Here is a 17093-nt window from a genome sequence, read left to right as displayed (position 1 = left end):
CCCTGTGTCCCCCCCATACCCCCTACAACCCAACACCACCCTGTACCTGTGCATTCACCCCCCGCCCCGTGCCTCGCACCCCCACACCGAGCTCTGCGCAGTGCCCCCCACTTCTGAGTCACCTTTGCACTGCCCCCGTCACTGGCACACCAGCGCCAAATGAGGTGGGAGCGTTTGACACCCTAGGGTGAGAAGCCACAGGGCAGAGCCGTGCGCCAGGCGGTCCGCGTTGGATATTGTATCTGTGCAGAGGGAGGTTATGTCACGGCAGGCCTTTAGCCCGGGGGCTCATAGGTTCAGTTGCACCCCCAGAAATCAAGAGCGCCAACCCTCAGTGGTGCTGTGACCCCGCTCCCTCAGATTTGGCCTGGCTGCCCCTCCATCAGTGGCACTGCCACCCTGTGCGCCAGATTGCAAAGCAGGGGGCCGGGCCCAGCCCTGCAGCACAGAGCCGCTGCGCCAGGGTGCGTGTGGGGCGGACATAGCGCACCCGCGGAATTGGGAGGCTATGGCCATCCCTGCATAAAGGCAACTTCGTCTCAGAGCTTGTCTACACTCAAATGTAGCACTTCAGTGTAGACACTACCCACCCCACAGCAGGGGTTCTCCCGTTAGTCACCTCCCCACGGGGCAGCAGTTAGGTCCCCAGAAGAATTCTTCCGTCCACCTAGTGCTGTCTACACTGGGGGTTAGGTTGGCTTAACTACGCCATTTGGGGGGAGAGGGGGAATGTGTGGATTTTTCACACCCTTGAGCGAAGTAGTTAAACCAATTTAATTTTCTAGTGTAGACCAGACCTAAGTCAAAGCCTCTGGGTGTGAATGTAATGCCAATGCTAAACAATAATAGATTTGAGAGACAAGGTAATATGTTTTATTGGACCAGCTTCTGCTGGTGAGAGATACAAGCTTTTGAGCCACACCGAGCTCGTCTTCAGGTCTGGGAAACCAACTCAGAGCGTCACAAGGTGTTAACTGCTTATGCCAAAGAATCGGTTCCACCTTGTATTTAGCTGTGACGCTGGAAGTGCCTTTCCCAGCCCTGCAGAAGAGCTTGGTGTAGCTTGAAAGCTTGTCTCTGTCACAGAAGTTGGTCCAATAAAAGATATTGCCTCCCGCACCTCATCTCTCTAATCTCCTGGGGCCGACATGGCTGCAATGCCTATTGCTGTGTTGGCAATTTCAGGCCTTCATAAATCATGAGCTTGGCTTAACAATCATGAGATTTTAAAATCAGTAACTGCTGCAGTTGGCTTCCGTGGCCTTGCGGCTTGTCAGGCCTCGGGATTCACGTTTTCTGGCTTTTCTCCCCACACACAAGGTCTTCCACGAGAGCCCAGATCCTCACCCCGTCACTGGACTCCAGGAGCTGGGGCTTTAGGAGACATGCCAGGGTTGCAGGGATCAGACGCTGGGGGCAGGGCAAGGGGCAGCAGCACAGACACGAGACACCAGCCCTCTGGGGAGCAGAGTGAGGCCACAAAGCCCCAAGCTGCCATTGCCAATGATCGCTGCATAAAGGGGAGACTGTCTCTTTAAATAGGAACTCCGAGAAGACCGGCGGTCGGCCCATCCCACAAACACTGGCTGGACAGCAACCAATGCGCATGCGCGAAGGGACGCCGTAAGAGTGCGCAGGCGCCAAACTGATCCTCGCGCCTCCCTTTGGACGGCTGTGCGCATGCGTCTGCTACTGCACATGCGTGTGGGGAGGGCAAAGGTGCCGCTGGCCTGTGTACGCGCGTGCGGCTGCGTCTGTCACTCCGCGCATGCGCAGTAGTGGCTGGAGCGGCCCGGAATGTCCGGCCGGGTGAAGCGGGAGCGGGAGTCCCGGCCGTCCCCGCGGAGCTCGGCCTCGGGCCGGGTGAAGCGGGAGCCGGCGGGGTCGCGCGGCTCCTCCCGAGGGAAGCGCGAGGCGGAGCCCGAGCGGGTCCGGGTGAAGCGCGAGCCCGAGGACGGTCCGCCCCGCGTCAAGCGGGAGCGCGAGGCCGAGGAGGAGCCGGAGTCGGAGCCGGAGCCGACAGGTGGCGGCGGCGGGGGGCCCGGGGGGGGCGGTGGGGCGGGGGGGGTGGGGGTCCCTGAGCCGTGGCTGGGACTGGTCAGTGCTGGGCACCCCGCGGCCCATGCTCCGGCCTCTCTTGCTTCAGAGCCCCGACTCCCCTGGGCCCACCATGGGCTGGGCCAGAGCGATCTGCTGGAGCCGCCGCTGGCCGGGCGCGGGGCAGCGAACAGCCGAAGTCGCTTTGGTGACGGTTGTCCGAGCTGGGTTCTGCTCTAGCTCTTGCCAGACCCGCTGACCAAAGTCAAATTCCTTCCCCCGTTTGGTGCTTCTGTGTCCCTGTGGTGGAGATGGGGCTGGTGATACTCACCTCGCTTTGCCATCTCCAGGTGCGAGGTTCTGAGCATTGAAGGTTTGATTTTAGGAGGAAATACTTTAACCCACGTGAGGAACAAGGGGAGAGGTCGGTTCTCAAGCTAGTTCTCACCCCAGTTCAGGTTCTCTAGTCAGTGTAACTAGTGTTCTCATGTAGGCAGCCTTAACAGAGTACAAAGTGCTGGTGTCATGCTCCCAGCAGCCTGTGTGGGTTATTTTCTCCTGAGGAAATGCCATGTGGTTCTGGGGTTTCTGTCTCTGAAGCGTTGCTTTTCAGTGGCAGGTACCACTTCAGGAAAACTGTTAATTCCTTAGCCCCTGGGAGTGATGCTGGAGTTGTTTCTAATCCATTTGTGTGGGTCTTTATTCCAGTGAGATATGGCCGATTTGATCCCGAGGACCGGCGCAGCAGACACTGCCCATACCTGGACACTATTAACAGGTCAGCATAGAGACAAAGCAAACACTTGTAACACAGGGCATGGCAGAGTAGTGGCCTAGTTACAGTGGTTCTCATCCTTTCTCGGACTCCTGTACCCCTTTCAGCAGTCTGATTGGTCTTGCATACTCCAGCTTTCACCTCATTTAAAAACTACTTGCTTACAAAATCAGACAGAAATACAGAAGTGTCACAGCACACTAGTACTGAAAAATTGCTGACTTTCTCATGATTAAATCAATTGTAATTTAAATATTGTACTTACTTTTCAGAGTGTAGTATATAGACCAGTACAAACAAGTCATTGTCTGTTTGAAATATTAGTTTGTACTGACTTTGCTAGTGCTTTTTATGTAGCCTGTTGTAAAACTAGGAAAATATCTAGATGAGTTGATGTATCCCCTGGAAGACCTCTGCGTACCCATTGGCCTAGCTCTTTGTGGGTACTAGATACACTCACAGACATTTATATATTAGGACCTAATACATAAATGTTTGTGAGTGTATCTAGTGCCCACAAAGAACCACAACTGTTTTCTGGAATAGCAGTCTCTGCTCAGGACTGGAATAGTAGCTGTTGCTACAGGGCAGGGGTGAGCTGCATCCGCAAAGGTTGAGCAATGCCAGCAGGAGGAACAGGACTGGAATGGCAAGGGATGATACATATCAGGATTGAGATGCAGCTCTGATTTTTAAAATGATGTGAGATCTTAGTTCCTGTGAGAGCCCAGAACCAGGAGGAAGGGGCTCTCTCATATTTGAGGTATTGTCACGTGCAGTGTGGTACCAAGCAGCCTTCCAGTACTGTAGTGTGGGTCACACGTGATCATTTTTCTGTTGACCTTGGTTCTCTTGAGCTCTGTCAGATTCATGAGAACGTAGGACAGGAGGGGACCCAATGGTAGGCAATGGAGTGGACCCTACTGGACCCAATGGTAGGCAATATTTGTCTGACTGTTTCAGGGTAGCTCTGCTAACTTGCTATTAACCTGCCGTTTCAGGAGTGTTCTGGATTTTGACTTTGAGAAGCTGTGCTCCATCTCACTCTCGCATATAAACGTCTATGCTTGCCTCGTGTGTGGGAAGTACTTCCAGGGTGAGTTCACTGCTGTGCTGTATATCTGCCTCTGCAGCAAACAGAAGCACTGAATGGGGGTGTTACCCTGGCTATTTGAACACTTTGGGGGCTCACTTAAAGAGAAGGATATTCCATTTGTCTTAAGTGACAATTGTCTTTCCTTTTCCTGCGGGCCCTGAATTCCTAAAGCTATTTTACCTTCAAATTGCTGTCAGAACGTGGCAGACCCTTTTCTTAACCATTGCTGTGGCTTGTGCAGGGGACATAGCAAATGTGGGTGGCTGGAGGTCAGTTCTGCATGGATATATTGCTCGTCTAAACGTGTGTTTAGGTGCTGTTCTATGGTTCCTTCTTTGCAAAGTCCCCTTGAAATCAACATGGCCAGTGGCTTATTTCATTTTAGTGAAGGCATGTGCAGTTTAAAAGAAAATAGCTTGGGAAGTAACTGAATGTGGGGAACTAATTGTCAGCGTTGGGCAACAAGGCTCCCATTTTAACATTAGCAGGAATCCTATGACTGGATCCCAGGGTTCTTGTAGCTAAATCCCACCCTGCCTTTATGGAAATCTATCTCCCGAGCATGTGAAGCTGTTTTAACATTTATTTTCCTTCAAAGTACCCCCCAAAAATTCCAGTTCCCCCTGAGGCCTGTTCCCAGGTGTGCTAGATACTCAGCAAAAGTGCCTAAAACCAGAGGATTCTAGCGCAGGAGAAGGCAACCTATGGTACACGTGCCGAAGGCGGCACGCGAGCTGATTTTCAGTGGCATTCACGCTGCCCGGGTCCTGGCCACCGGTCCGGGGGGCTCTGCATTTTAATTTAATTTTAAATGAAGCTTCTTAAACATTTTAAAAACCTTATTTACTTTACATACAACGATAGTTTAGTTGTATATTATAGAGTTATAGAAAGAGACCTTCTAAAAACGTTAAAATGTATTACTGGCATGCAAAACCTTAAATTAGAGTGAATAAATGAAGACTCGGCACACCACTTCTGAAAGGTTGCCGACCCCTGTTCTAGCGTATTCCTCCAGAATAAAATTAACAATGAGGGTGGGGCGTGGAGGTCTCTGGGATTCTCCTTTGGATTGTAAGCTTGTCTTGATCTGTAAAGCACCATGTGCACCCATGATGCGATATAACAATTTTCCCACCATCCTGTGGCACACCTCTGCCTGAGGAAGGCTACGTGTTGCTTTCCCAGAGCTCACTGTTGCCTTTGCTAGTCTGCGAGACGCCTCCACTTGTTCCTGTCTCCAAAGGGCTGAGCAATCTTCCTCTAGAGCAGTGTTTCCCAAAGTGTGGTACGTGTACCCCTGGTGGTACGTGAAAGGGTTTCAGGGGGTACGCGGCAGAATTTTTTATTTTACTTTATCATAGGTTTTTTTAGCAGCAGAAAACAATTCACTAAAATTTAATATACAAGAATGGTGTAAACTTGTACAGTAGAAATACACAGGTTTACATTGAAACTAATATGATAACACGTTCAGTAACATCTAATAGCACAGCAGAGCTGATGCAACCCACGCGTGCGCGTTACCACGGCTCGGGCAATACACTTGCCTTTGTGGCATGCGCAGAAGTCATACTGACGGATAAAAGATAAAAGTGAATAACTATTCGTAGTAATCTAAAGATCGTAGCAAGTACATACTTGGTGTGTATCAATATACAAAATTTCTCTTTTTGTTTTTGTTAAACCCATTTACAATGGATCGCTGGCTAAAAACGGGAAGTTTGAAACGTACAAAAGAAAATTATGAAGGAAATACGAATGTTAGTGATAATTATGCTGAAAAATGCAGTGATATGGCTACATCAGACAATTGTGACAACAAAATTAGTGAACCGTGCGAATCATCTGTAAGTTTATTGAACGTATCAGCTGCAAAGAAAATGAAAAAAGCCCGCAAATATGTTGAAAAATATCTTAAACTGGGATTTTCGTGGACTGGCGATGAGGTGGAGCCTGTTCCACTATGTGTGATTTGTTACGAGACTCTCACAAATGAAAGTATGAAACCATCCAACCTAAAACACCATTTCGATAGCAAGCAAAGAATACGAGGGAAAACCTGTAGAATTCCTCAAAAATAGGCGCAAAGATCTCCAAAAGTCCCAGAAAACAATTCATAATGTGACGGGAGGTGAAAATATGAAAGCTTTGGAAGCTTCATATAGTGTGGCTTACTTAACTGCAAAGTCTGGAGCTGCTGAAGTGATTGGTGAGACATTAGTAAAACCTGCAGCCAAAGTAATGTTGCAAGTGATGATTGGAGGCAAGGCTAGCAAAGCGATAGATTGTGTCCCCCTCTCAAATAACACTGTTCATCGTAGAATCACAGATATGGCCGAAAACATAAAGCAGCAATTATTGTCAGGAGTACAAAAGAGTCGCTACTATGCACTGCAAGCGGATGAATCCACTGATATTGTGAATTTGTTTGTCAGATACGAGCTGAATAATGAAGTCCACGATGATATTTTGTTCTTCCAACCTATGCCAACGCATACAACTGGAGAAGCTATTTTTAAAGTTATTGATGACTTTATCAAAAACAATGACTTGGATTGGAGTCATTGTGTTGGAATAAGCACGGATGGCGCCAGAGCCATGATTGGTTCGAATAAAGGAGTTGTTGCATGTATTCAAGCTGTTGCGCCAGAAGCAAAATGGACTCATTGTTGCATCCACAGGGAAGCACTCGCCACCCAGAACATGCAGGCAAATCTAAAGCAAGTACTGGATGAAACTGTGAAAATAATCAATTTTGTGAAAGGCCGCCCTCTGAATGCCCGGCTGTTTTCTCAGCTTTGTGATGAGATGGGCAGTGATTACACACCAGTCCTATTTCACACTGAAGTGCGTTGGTTTTCACGTGGAAAAGTTCTGAATCGCCTGTTCGAGCTGTGAGAAGAACTGCAAGTTTCTTTAGATGAAACCTTTAACCCCTGCGAGACCGTATACACGACTGGAAATGGCTATGCAAACTAGCATATATTGCAGATCTCTTTGATCATTTAAACAACCTCAATCTATCCTTGCAAGGGAAACTCCTATCCATATTCCATGTTCAAGACAAAGTGAGCGCCATGGTCGCAAAATTGAAAGTATGGCATAAACGTCTTAGTTGTCGTGAACTGGATTCTTTTCCATCTCTTCATGACTTAGTAATAAATTCGACTAACGAACTTGATAGTGATGTGTTGCAAGCCATGAAGCTGCATTTGGAAAGCTTGCAGAAAGATCTTCGTAAGTATTTCCCTGAACCGGACTGGACTTTTGAATGGATAAGGAACCCTTTTATCATCAATGTTCAAACATTGCCAAATAACCTCTCTGCTTCAGAAGAAAAACAGCTCTTGGAGCTGGCTTCCGATAGCTTCCTGAAAACAAAATTTGAGCAAAATACACTGACGTCATTTTGGTTGGGGGTTAGCTCTGAATAGCCAGCTCTATCGGACAAAGCTGTCAAGTATCTTCTGCCTTTTCCCACCTCGTATTTGTGTGAGATTGGATTCTCTGCGCTGGTTGGCATCAAAACAAAAAACCGAAATCATCTTATTGACTTGGAGCCCCATCTTCGTCTTAAGATCACAAACATCGAGCCAGATATCCCTGTGATAGTATCTGGTCAAAAGCAGTTCCATCCCTCGCACTGAATAGTTTGGTTTGTACTGAAAATTTTTCAATACCGAAATAGTAAGTATTAAAACTAGTGCTTTCTTCACTAATCTAAGCAAACCAGTGTATTTTAATTTCAGAATGATATGAATTCACCATATATATATATACATGCTGTTCTGCCAGACTGTTGTTTTGCTTCTATTACTTTATTATTTCTAGTACTATTTCTATATGTAATTATTATTTCTATTAAGTTTTGTTTCAACTGTGTGTAATATAATTTTGTATTTATTTCTAATGAACATTTAATCCAGAATGAAACGAATTAGGAGTGTGTTATAAAAATGTGGCTACTAACACCTCCCCGCCCCCAAATTATCTTCACCGGAGAAGGGGTACGCCGGTAGGACAATTGTCTCAAAAGGGGTACGCAACTGTTGTAAGTTTGGGAAACACTGCTCTAGAGCACAGCAGCCTCTCTGGGGAGGGAATGGACTGAGGTGAGGTGTCGCTGGCAATGCACCATGCTGCACCTCTGGAGTGGAGATATCATTAAAACAATTCCTGCAGTCCATGCTGCTGCTCAGCACTTGCAGAAGGCAACATTTTTCTCTTAACAGTTCATGTAGTTTCCTGAACATACCCAGTGAAGGACAAAACCAAATACCGCTCAAGGTATAGAGAGCAAACCCTGGAAATTCTGTTTGTCCGGCTCATCAGTTGCCTTTGCAGTGAAGTTTAAGCCATTAGACGTCTAGTTCATGCTGTCCCTTTGGCTTCTGTTGCTGCACTATGTGTTCCTGACCTGCCTTTTTTGTCCCTTCCGCAGGCCGTGGGTTGAAGTCTCATGCTTACATTCACAGCGTACAGTTCAGCCATCACGTCTTTCTGAACCTCCACACCCTCAAGTTCTACTGTCTGCCAGACAACTACGAGATCATTGACTCCTCGTTGGAGGACATCACTGTACGTTGCCTTCTGGAGCTTTGCTGTCAGTAGTACCTGGGCAGTGGGGAGGGGAGAGGAGGGAGGTGGCTCCCTTCTCTCACATTGGAGGGCATAAGAATGTGCTCTTCCAGGATACAGTACGGTTTGTACCTGCATGGGCAAACTGCCTGTTGTGCCATATGGTCCAGATACACACCTGCCCAATGATCTCCATGGGGACAGGATAGACTTGGTAAGACCAGAAGAGCTGGTGGAATTGCTCCTGTAACTCACTGCAGAGAGCCCTGTGTGTTTGGGATAGAAGGGCCTGAATTAGACCGTTATTTGTGATGCCATATGCAGAGTATGGGCTGGATACATGTGTCCCCAGGCCCAGGTATTTTTGCAGTAGAAAGGAGCAGTCTGCCAAAGGCATTAGCAGAATATTGTGGGAATTAGGGGCAGAGCTGTTACAAATGAAGCATTATCGGGAGAGGAAGGATGGGGTAGTGGCTAGGGCATTATCCAGAGACTCAGATTCAATTCCTGCCTCAGACTCCCTGTATGACTTGGTCGGTCACTGAATTTCTCTGTGCCTTGGTCTCCATCTGTAGCTTAACCTAGCCCTGGTCCTTCGCTTTCACGTGGCACTGCTGCTGATCCCTGTCAGACCCCTTCACCCCCTCTGCAATTTTTTTGTAGATGTCCATGTTTCTACGGCTGGTCCGGAGCTGTGCCTCCACAGCCTCTTCTCCCCGTGGGCCCAGGAGATTCAATACCTCCTGCCTGCTCCAGGAAGGAGTGTGTCTAGTGCGTATAGCCGGCATGGTCGGTCGGACAGCTGCACACAACAAGGGGGGGCTGCTAGGTGTGCTCGCCAAGCCAGGCAGTCGTGGAAAAGCATTTTGAAAATAGGTCGGGTGTTTTAATGGGGGGTTGGCTCCCGGTTTCCATGACTCCTGGGCAGTGAAGTTCACCATTGTGACTAGAGCAGTCACTTGTCAGGCGTTGCGGGATAGCTGCTGGAGGACTGTAGGCACAGTGTCTACACTTGCACTGTTTCAGCCTCTGTAGGTTGACCATGGCTCAACATCATTCGAGGAGGTGGTTTTACTGCATCTCTGTAACACGGTCCTTACATTGGTGGGAGTCAAATCTGAATGTAGACACTTGCATAAATAGGTCGATGCAAGGTGGCTTATATCCGTATAACTTTAGAGGGGAAGTCGGTAGGTATTTAAGTTTTCATGTCTGAAGATGCTGACCATCCTAATTGTCCAGTGTGATCTGCCCCATGAGTCCCTAGGCCATACAGATGTAGCATGGGCTTTTCAGTGTTGGGTATGTGTCTTTTCATGCCAGGGTATTGGTGATGTTCTAGGGGCACTTTGAACTTACAGATCTCTTTACTTCAGTTACTGGGAGGACCTTGCATTCTTCACACTGAATTTTAAAAATACAGATTTTCTCACTCTTTGTTTATTTCCTTTCTTGCATTTTCCTTGCGTGGCCAGTGCAAATCAATGGAATCTGTTCTACTTCTATTTATCATCAGCTTCCCTTTAGACACTGCTGCCCTAATGTTTGTGCTGTAAATGCTTTTGGGCATCTATATTGTTTAAAAGCTGTTTCCAGTGAAATTTAAAAGACATGAGAAAACTCATGTTGGTCTTACATTTTGTTAAAACGTTATTTTTTCAAAATCTTCATTCTGATCACTTAGAATTGTGTGCCCCTTTCAGGTGATAAATTAGTTGGAATATGCTTCCCATGCAGTAAACCTGTCCTGGAAAAATCACCCAGTGATAAATATGGAACATGGTGCTGGAAGTCAGATCCCAGGAGCTGATGTAAAGAAGCTCTTAATTCTAAAGATGACTGGCTTGCTGCCTTTCTCTTTCAGTATGTGTTGAAGCCCACTTTCACCAAGCAGCAAATCGCCAATTTGGACAAACAAGCCAAACTTTCGCGGGCATATGATGGCACCACTTACCTGCCTGGCATTGTGGGACTGAACAACATCAAGGCCAATGACTATGCCAATGCAGTACTCCAGGTACAATAGTGGTAGTCATGCAATCTGTGGGGAGAAGCGTAAAGAGTGGGCAAACTGTGTGCATTCCCCCCCGCTCCCAGAGGTTCTGCCTTTCAGACCCACCCTCCCTCGGGATGAGTGGAATGATGTGGCCACATTTCTTGGCTCAAGATGGACTGCTGATTGCATGCTGGGATTTGTAGTCTCTTTGGCCTGCGCCTCTGTATTCAAGATGAGTGACTGCAGCTTGCTCCATTGTAAGCCGGTTGGACTCTTTCTCTAGGTTGGGCAAAAACTGGGTCTCTTAGATTTAAAACCTTTGTTTAGTTAATTGCTGGGGAATTCCCACATGCAAAGTTAACTTAACGTGGGCCACATCAGTGTGTGAATGGAGAGCGTTGTACCCGTGTGTCTGCTGGCATGGGGCCATGCTTTTACAATAATAGCGCGGGGCTTTTCTTCCCTTTTAATTTAACTGTATCATCACAGATACTGAAATTAATAAATTATTCCTACAACAAAATATGGCAAAAAAGATCAGCAACGTCCTATTTTCTATTTATGTTCTCCAAAGTTACTATAGATCTAGATCCCTGTATAGAGAGCCAGAATATTAAATTATCTTGCATGAGTATTTGAATCTCTGCAGATTTTCTCTGCCCCTTTTCCTCGTGTCCTGTGGGGGAGTACAAGGGAATCCTTCACCTGAATCATGTTTCCACAGGAAGCACAATCAGTTTATCGGCTTGTAGTTAATTAGTCTTTATTTGCTTGGAATCAAATCAGGCTGGAGGTTGGGAGAGCTCTGAACCTGCTGCCTGCCAGTGGGCGTATTGGGCTGAGTGATCACTTTGCCACTGACCTTTGAATGTCTGTGCCCAGGCCCTGTCTAACGTCCCACCTCTGCGGAACTACTTCCTGGAGGAGGAGAACTACAAGAACATCAAGCGCCCACCGGGGGACATCATGTTCCTGCTCGTTCAGAGGTTTGGAGAGCTGATGAGGAAGCTGTGGAACCCCCGAAATTTCAAGGCTCACGTCTCTCCCCATGAAATGCTGCAGGCCGTGGTCCTGTGCAGTAAGAAGACCTTCCAGATTACCAAGCAAGGTGAGACCAAGGGGAGATCTTTAGCACGTTCTTTTCCTTCAGCCACGCAGCAGAGCCCTAAAACATGGTGGCCTGGAGCAGCGGTTTGCGCACTGGGAGGGTGGGTTGCACTGGGAAGGGGATTTCATGCATTATCTGCAGTGTGACACTGCAGAGGGGAAAGCAGAGATCATGCTCACGCTAGTCTGAGGTCCTGGGGGGTCTGTGTTTGTGCCTGGGCTGTGGTGAGAACAATGCTAAATCTACGGGCCTGCGATGGACAAGAGACCCAATTGCTTGCAAAACTGCAGGGCTGAAAATGAATACTTTTTACCACTTGCAATCCGCTCTTCCTGCCTTGTATAAAGCATTCGTTCCTAGCCCTCAAGGTCTGTGAAACAATGGACTTTGTCGCATTTTGATTTTCTCTTTGGATTTTCTCCGCTTGGATTCTAATGTGATTCTCTTCTGAGTGTGAAATTGACATTCTGTGCCGTCTGAATGCTGAGAGTAGCCACCTCTGTGACACTCCCAGACCCAGCTGCGCCAGGGTATATACGTGTATAGCACCTAAGTCATGGACCAGTCCTCCTTCTTCTGAGGTTCTGTGCAGACATAGAACAAAAAGATGGTCCCTACCCACAAAGGCCTTACAAATAAGTATGGGACAGGAGACAGCAGGTGGATACAGGCAGACAGGGAAGCATGAGGAAACCGTGAGATAATACAGACCAGCATGATGGGCTGTGGTCACGGCACACCAGGTTCCTTATGGAGCAGCAGTAGGAGGTTGAACCCGCAGAGAATGAAATGCTTTTCATTGTGATTGCCATCATGAGGTGCCAGATGACAGGCTGGGCGGGGGAGGAGTTTAACTCACTGGCTCTGTGTAAACTCCTTCAGTGTTGGTTTCCTCTCTTGCTTTGTTGCCCTGACTCATTTTCCTCAATGTCTCCCTGTCTTCAGGTGATGGCGTTGACTTCCTCTCCTGGTTTCTAAATGCCTTGCACTCTGCTCTTGGCGGGACAAAGAAGAAGAAAAAGAGTAAGTTGGGGAAATGATGGTGTTTCTGTGACTGCTGCTTGTTTAGCAGATGTTAATTCATGTTTGGCCTAGCGTGTGCTGATGTGGATTCTCTGGAGAATAGGTGTCCACCAAGTTAACAATTTTAGTTTGCTTGTTAAAAAAGAAAAAGAAATCTCTCAGCTAAGACACCCCCCCTCCCCCAAATTCCATCCTAAGATACTTGGTTTGTTTCAGAGGCAAGTGAGTTTCCTGTGCACTCCCAATGCTTGTTTCAAACAGCAGCCACAGTGTAAAAGGAGAAGAGATACTGTCATATATTCACAAGTTAATTGGAATATTTACAGTTGTAAAGAGTCCGAAATGAGCCAGGTTTTCAAAAATAAGAAGACAACTTTGAAGTAACTAAATTCAGACAATAAAAATCACATCTGTGGTAACTGAGTGGGGTTTCTAGCACATCCTCTTTCCTCAGACTTTGTATTCAATACCCCCCCAGCCCCGCACCAGCCCACACAAAACTCCTACCGGAGCAAAGACTTCCTCAGCTTGGCCCTTTGTCTCATCTCTCCAGGTTAGGATTCCTCCCACTTCAGATGGAGCTGCTGAGCTCTTAACCCTGGTTAAATCACCTTTTCCCCGTACAGATTCCAACTGCAGGTGCTGGCTTCTTTACCTCAGAGTCCTAAAGTAATCTTGGTGATTTCAGCAGTGCAGCCAGTGGATCACTCCATGGCACCTGTCTGTTAGCCACACGCTCCCTCAGCATTCTCTTCCCTACATGTTCAGTGCAGTGTAACAGTCAAGGCAAGAAAACCATGTGCAGCAATCTGTTTCCTGTGCAGCTCTTGTACATTTCACATGTTCCTCTGAACATGCTGCTTCTGAATGTGCTGGTCACTGGAGGTTCCTGTCTTGGGAACTTGCACTGCCCCAGCAACTGGGATTCTCCACAAATGGCTTTCAGATCAGAGCCTTCTCTTCAGAGCTCTACTTGGTCACTGGTAACAGTTCTTTGCTCTGTCTCTGTGTGTGTTTTCACAGCCATTGTGACCGACGTGTTCCAAGGCTCCATGCGGATCTTTACCAAAAAGCTTCCACACCCTGACCTGGTGAGTTCACTTGGCCCCGACCACTCTGGGTTTGTGCCCATCCTTCACACATGGAACGTCCAGGAGCAGCGGAGCCCATGGTTGCATTGGGGGATGGGGGGAGTGCCACATGTGCACACCCAGCGGGCCTGTTTCAGTACAGTTCCTGGGTGTTACTGCTTGTGACTGGGGTCCCAGTGGGGGCCAGCTATAGCCACTCAATTAGGGTAAACTGCAAAGAATGGGGCAGACAATCTCCATAAAGCTGGTGGATATTCCAATACTTAGATTCACAAAGCCAGCACAAAACAGCTTCTTTATTGCCTTACTGGTTACTCAGCAGTCCAAACAACTCAGTTCCCTTAAAGTGATCCAGCCTCAGGCCTCCATCCAGGTACCCACGTCAAATATGATGAAAATTTCTGTAAATCTTATTTCATCATATAAAAGGAAAGGTTCTACCAATCCCAAAGGATCGGACACATTACCTCCCAGGTTATTGAATGTTTCAGATCTTACCCAAATACACACTGCAGCCAATTCTTATTAACTAAACTAAAATCTATTCAAAAACAAAAGAGTACGGTTAAAAGATCAATAACCAGACAGACATGAGTTCAGTTCACTGAGGTGCAGATTCATAGCAGAGATGGTGAGCTTCGTAGTTGCAAAGAGTTTTCAGAAATAGTTCATAGGTCATAGTCCAATGTCCAAATCTCGTATTCCGGGCGAACCAGCATAACTAAAGACCTCAGTCTTGCGACTCAAACTTCCCCTGATGAAGCCTCAGCAGATCTGAGATGACAGGATCAGGACCCAAGGATCTTTTTATACAGTTTCATGTCTTGACAGGTTGGGGTTCCTCCGCCATTCACAGACGATTTGCTGTACATCTCAAAGAGAGATGAATACTGAGATATCCTGTGTTTATAATTTATTTAAATGCTAGGATGTTCTTTTGATCTCTGAATGATCCGAATACAACATAGACAGGGACTGTTGGTTACATACTCATATATATGTAAATACACAAACACTCTCTCCCCACGTCTTTTGAGGGTTATTTATTTTGCAGGATGTTTAACCCTTTCTAGACATGTGTCACACTGCTGTAGGAAATTCTAGTGGAGGCTGCAGATGCACTTAGAGGAGCTACAGTCAGGGCCGGCTCTAGGTTTCTTGCCGCCCCAAGCAAAAAATTTTTTGGCTGCCCCCCCACCCCAGCCCTGGGCTCTCTCTTCCTCCCCCACCTGCACCCCCTGCTGCCCCATCCCTGGGCTCCCTCCCCCCCCAAATGTGACCTCCTCTTTCACCACAGCAGTCCCCGTTTACACTAACTTTACGGCTCCAAATGCACATGGAAGGCATAGGGACTAACCCGCAAACCTTGTACCCGGAAAGGGATGGGGATCTAGTAAAGAGGGTTCAGGCAGAGGAGCGGGTGTGGGGGTGCTTGGGGGCTCTACACTGTCAGAGAAGCGGGGTGTGATGTACTCGTGGAGGAGGGTGGAGGAGAGGGGGTATCAGGAGGGTTGCGGGAGAAGAGGTGCAGGGGAAGGGGGAGGTGTGGGAGGAGAGGGCTGGGGGAGGGTACAAGGGGAGAGATGCGGGTGAAGGGAGAGTACAAGGGGAAGGGGTGCAGGCGAAGGAGCGATGGGGGGAGGTACAAGTGAAGGGGCTGCGAGCGGGATGGGGGGTGCAAGGGCTGAGAGGGGCAGGCGCTGACAGCTGCTTCCCCAGCCCCGTGCAGGCAGAGCCGAGAGGACAGACACTGACCCCCAGGTGCCCAAGCCGTGGGGGGTCCCCCAGCAGGGCAGTATCCCCCGCTCGGAGCCGGGCTCTGCCTCTCCGCGCCCAGGGCTGAGGCGGGGGAAGTGCGCCACGAGCTGGGTCCTGGGGCAGGAGGGGGCGGCAGCACTTCCCTGGCAGCTCGGGCTGCCCAGCCACTCGCCCTGTCAGCGCACGAGCCGGGAGCCGCGCCCCCTGCCCAGCCCGGCGGTGCCCTGCACAGCCCCCTCGGGCGGGGAAACGCCACGCCACCCTGGGGAGACTCGGAGCAGCAGCAGGACCCCTCCCTCCCTCCCGGGCCCCACTTCCCTCCCTCCCTCCCTAGCTCCTCACACACAGGCTGGACTGCAGCTCAGGCTGCCCGGCTGCTGGAGAGCCAGAGCATCATCCCCCGGAGCTGAGCCCCTCTCGCCGCCCACCGCAGCCCAGGCTCAGCTCCGGGGGATGATGCTCCCGCTCTCCAGCGGCCGGGCAGCCTGAACTGCAGTCCAGCCTGTGCGACTCAGGCTGCCTGAGCGCCATCTAGCGACTGCAGCCAGAACTGCAGTGTCAATTCCAGCTCAGCCTGAAAGCCTCAGCTGACAGGGGACATCTTGGTTCAGGGCCGGCTCCTGACTTTGTGCGCCCCAAGCAAAAAAAAAAAAAAAGGGTGGGGGGGGCTGAAGTGCCGCCCCTTGGAAAGTGCCGCCCCAAGCACATGCTTGGAGCACTGGTGCCTAGAGCCGGCCCTGGCTACAGTGAAAGCAGATCACCTCACCCAACCCTGTTATCCTTGTGTCTGCATTGCCCATTGCAGAACCAGTGAAAGAGATGTCAAGCAATGAAGGCTTGCTATCCAAGACTGTCGTAATACAGGATCAGGGCAGACCTATCAAGTCTGCGACCCTTTCCTCGTGCCACCGCAGGTCTACTGGGATGGGAGCATAGGTGACTGAAGTTGCTTAGGGGCAGTAGAGAGGCAGGGTGGGTGAGGTCATATCTTCTATGGACCAACTTCTGTTGGTGAAAGAGACGAGCTTTCGAGCTTACACAGAGCTCTTAGGGTACTCAGTGTCACAGCTAAATACAAGGTGGAACTGGTTGTTTAGCATAAGGAGTAACACGTATGGTAAGAGACCATTTAAGGTGAAATGGGCAGTCATAGGACAAAAAAGTGGGGTTAGTGGGTGTACAAGGGTTAACCAGGACTCGACCCTCTCCGGGGCGGCGGGGAGCCACACCGGCTCACTACACACAGTCGTTTGGGGGAATTAATCTGTCCGCGGGGGTCTCCCTCGGCAGCCCTTACGGTAACTGAAATAAACACCGTAAGCCCAGGCCCTGGGTCAGGGCGGGCAACAATGAGTCAGGGCTCAGGCCCTCAGGCAGGGCTGAGCAGTAGCAGTACAAACAGTGCGGAGCCCAGGCCCTGGGGCAGTGCAGAGTCAGAGCTCAGGCCCTCAGACAGGGGTGAGCAGTGACAGTACAAGCAATAGGAAGCCCAGGCCCGGGTCCGGGCGGGGCAACAATGAGTCAGGGGCTCAGGCCCTCAGGCAGGGCTGAGCAATGACAATAGGTCCCAGCCTCCTCAGGCCTGGGAGAGGGGGAGACTGCCACCCACGAGTTGGGTGGCAGGGGGG

The 17093-nt window shown here is 49.2% G+C and overlaps 1 protein-coding gene across 1 annotated transcript in view; it reads left to right on the top strand.

Annotated features, from left to right (window-relative positions):
• The first annotated feature begins 1768 nt into the window (after positions 1 to 1768).
• LOC112112041 (U4/U6.U5 tri-snRNP-associated protein 2) overlaps positions 1769 to 17093 on the top strand; it is a 30095-nt gene continuing 14770 nt past the window's right edge. The window contains 9 exon segments of the mRNA XM_026656759.1: positions 1769 to 1784; positions 1787 to 2023; positions 2746 to 2815; positions 3814 to 3908; positions 8353 to 8489; positions 10354 to 10506; positions 11368 to 11593; positions 12539 to 12616; positions 13640 to 13707. Coding sequence (XP_026512544.1) covers positions 1769 to 1784; positions 1787 to 2023; positions 2746 to 2815; positions 3814 to 3908; positions 8353 to 8489; positions 10354 to 10506; positions 11368 to 11593; positions 12539 to 12616; positions 13640 to 13707 — 1080 coding nt within the window.

Source organism: Terrapene carolina, unplaced genomic scaffold (genome assembly GCF_002925995.2).
Source record: "Terrapene carolina triunguis isolate 2854851 unplaced genomic scaffold, T_m_triunguis-2.0 Scaffold49, whole genome shotgun sequence".
Lineage (NCBI taxonomy): Eukaryota > Metazoa > Chordata > Testudines > Emydidae > Terrapene > Terrapene triunguis.
This window is presented reverse-complemented; position numbering and strand designations above follow the sequence as displayed.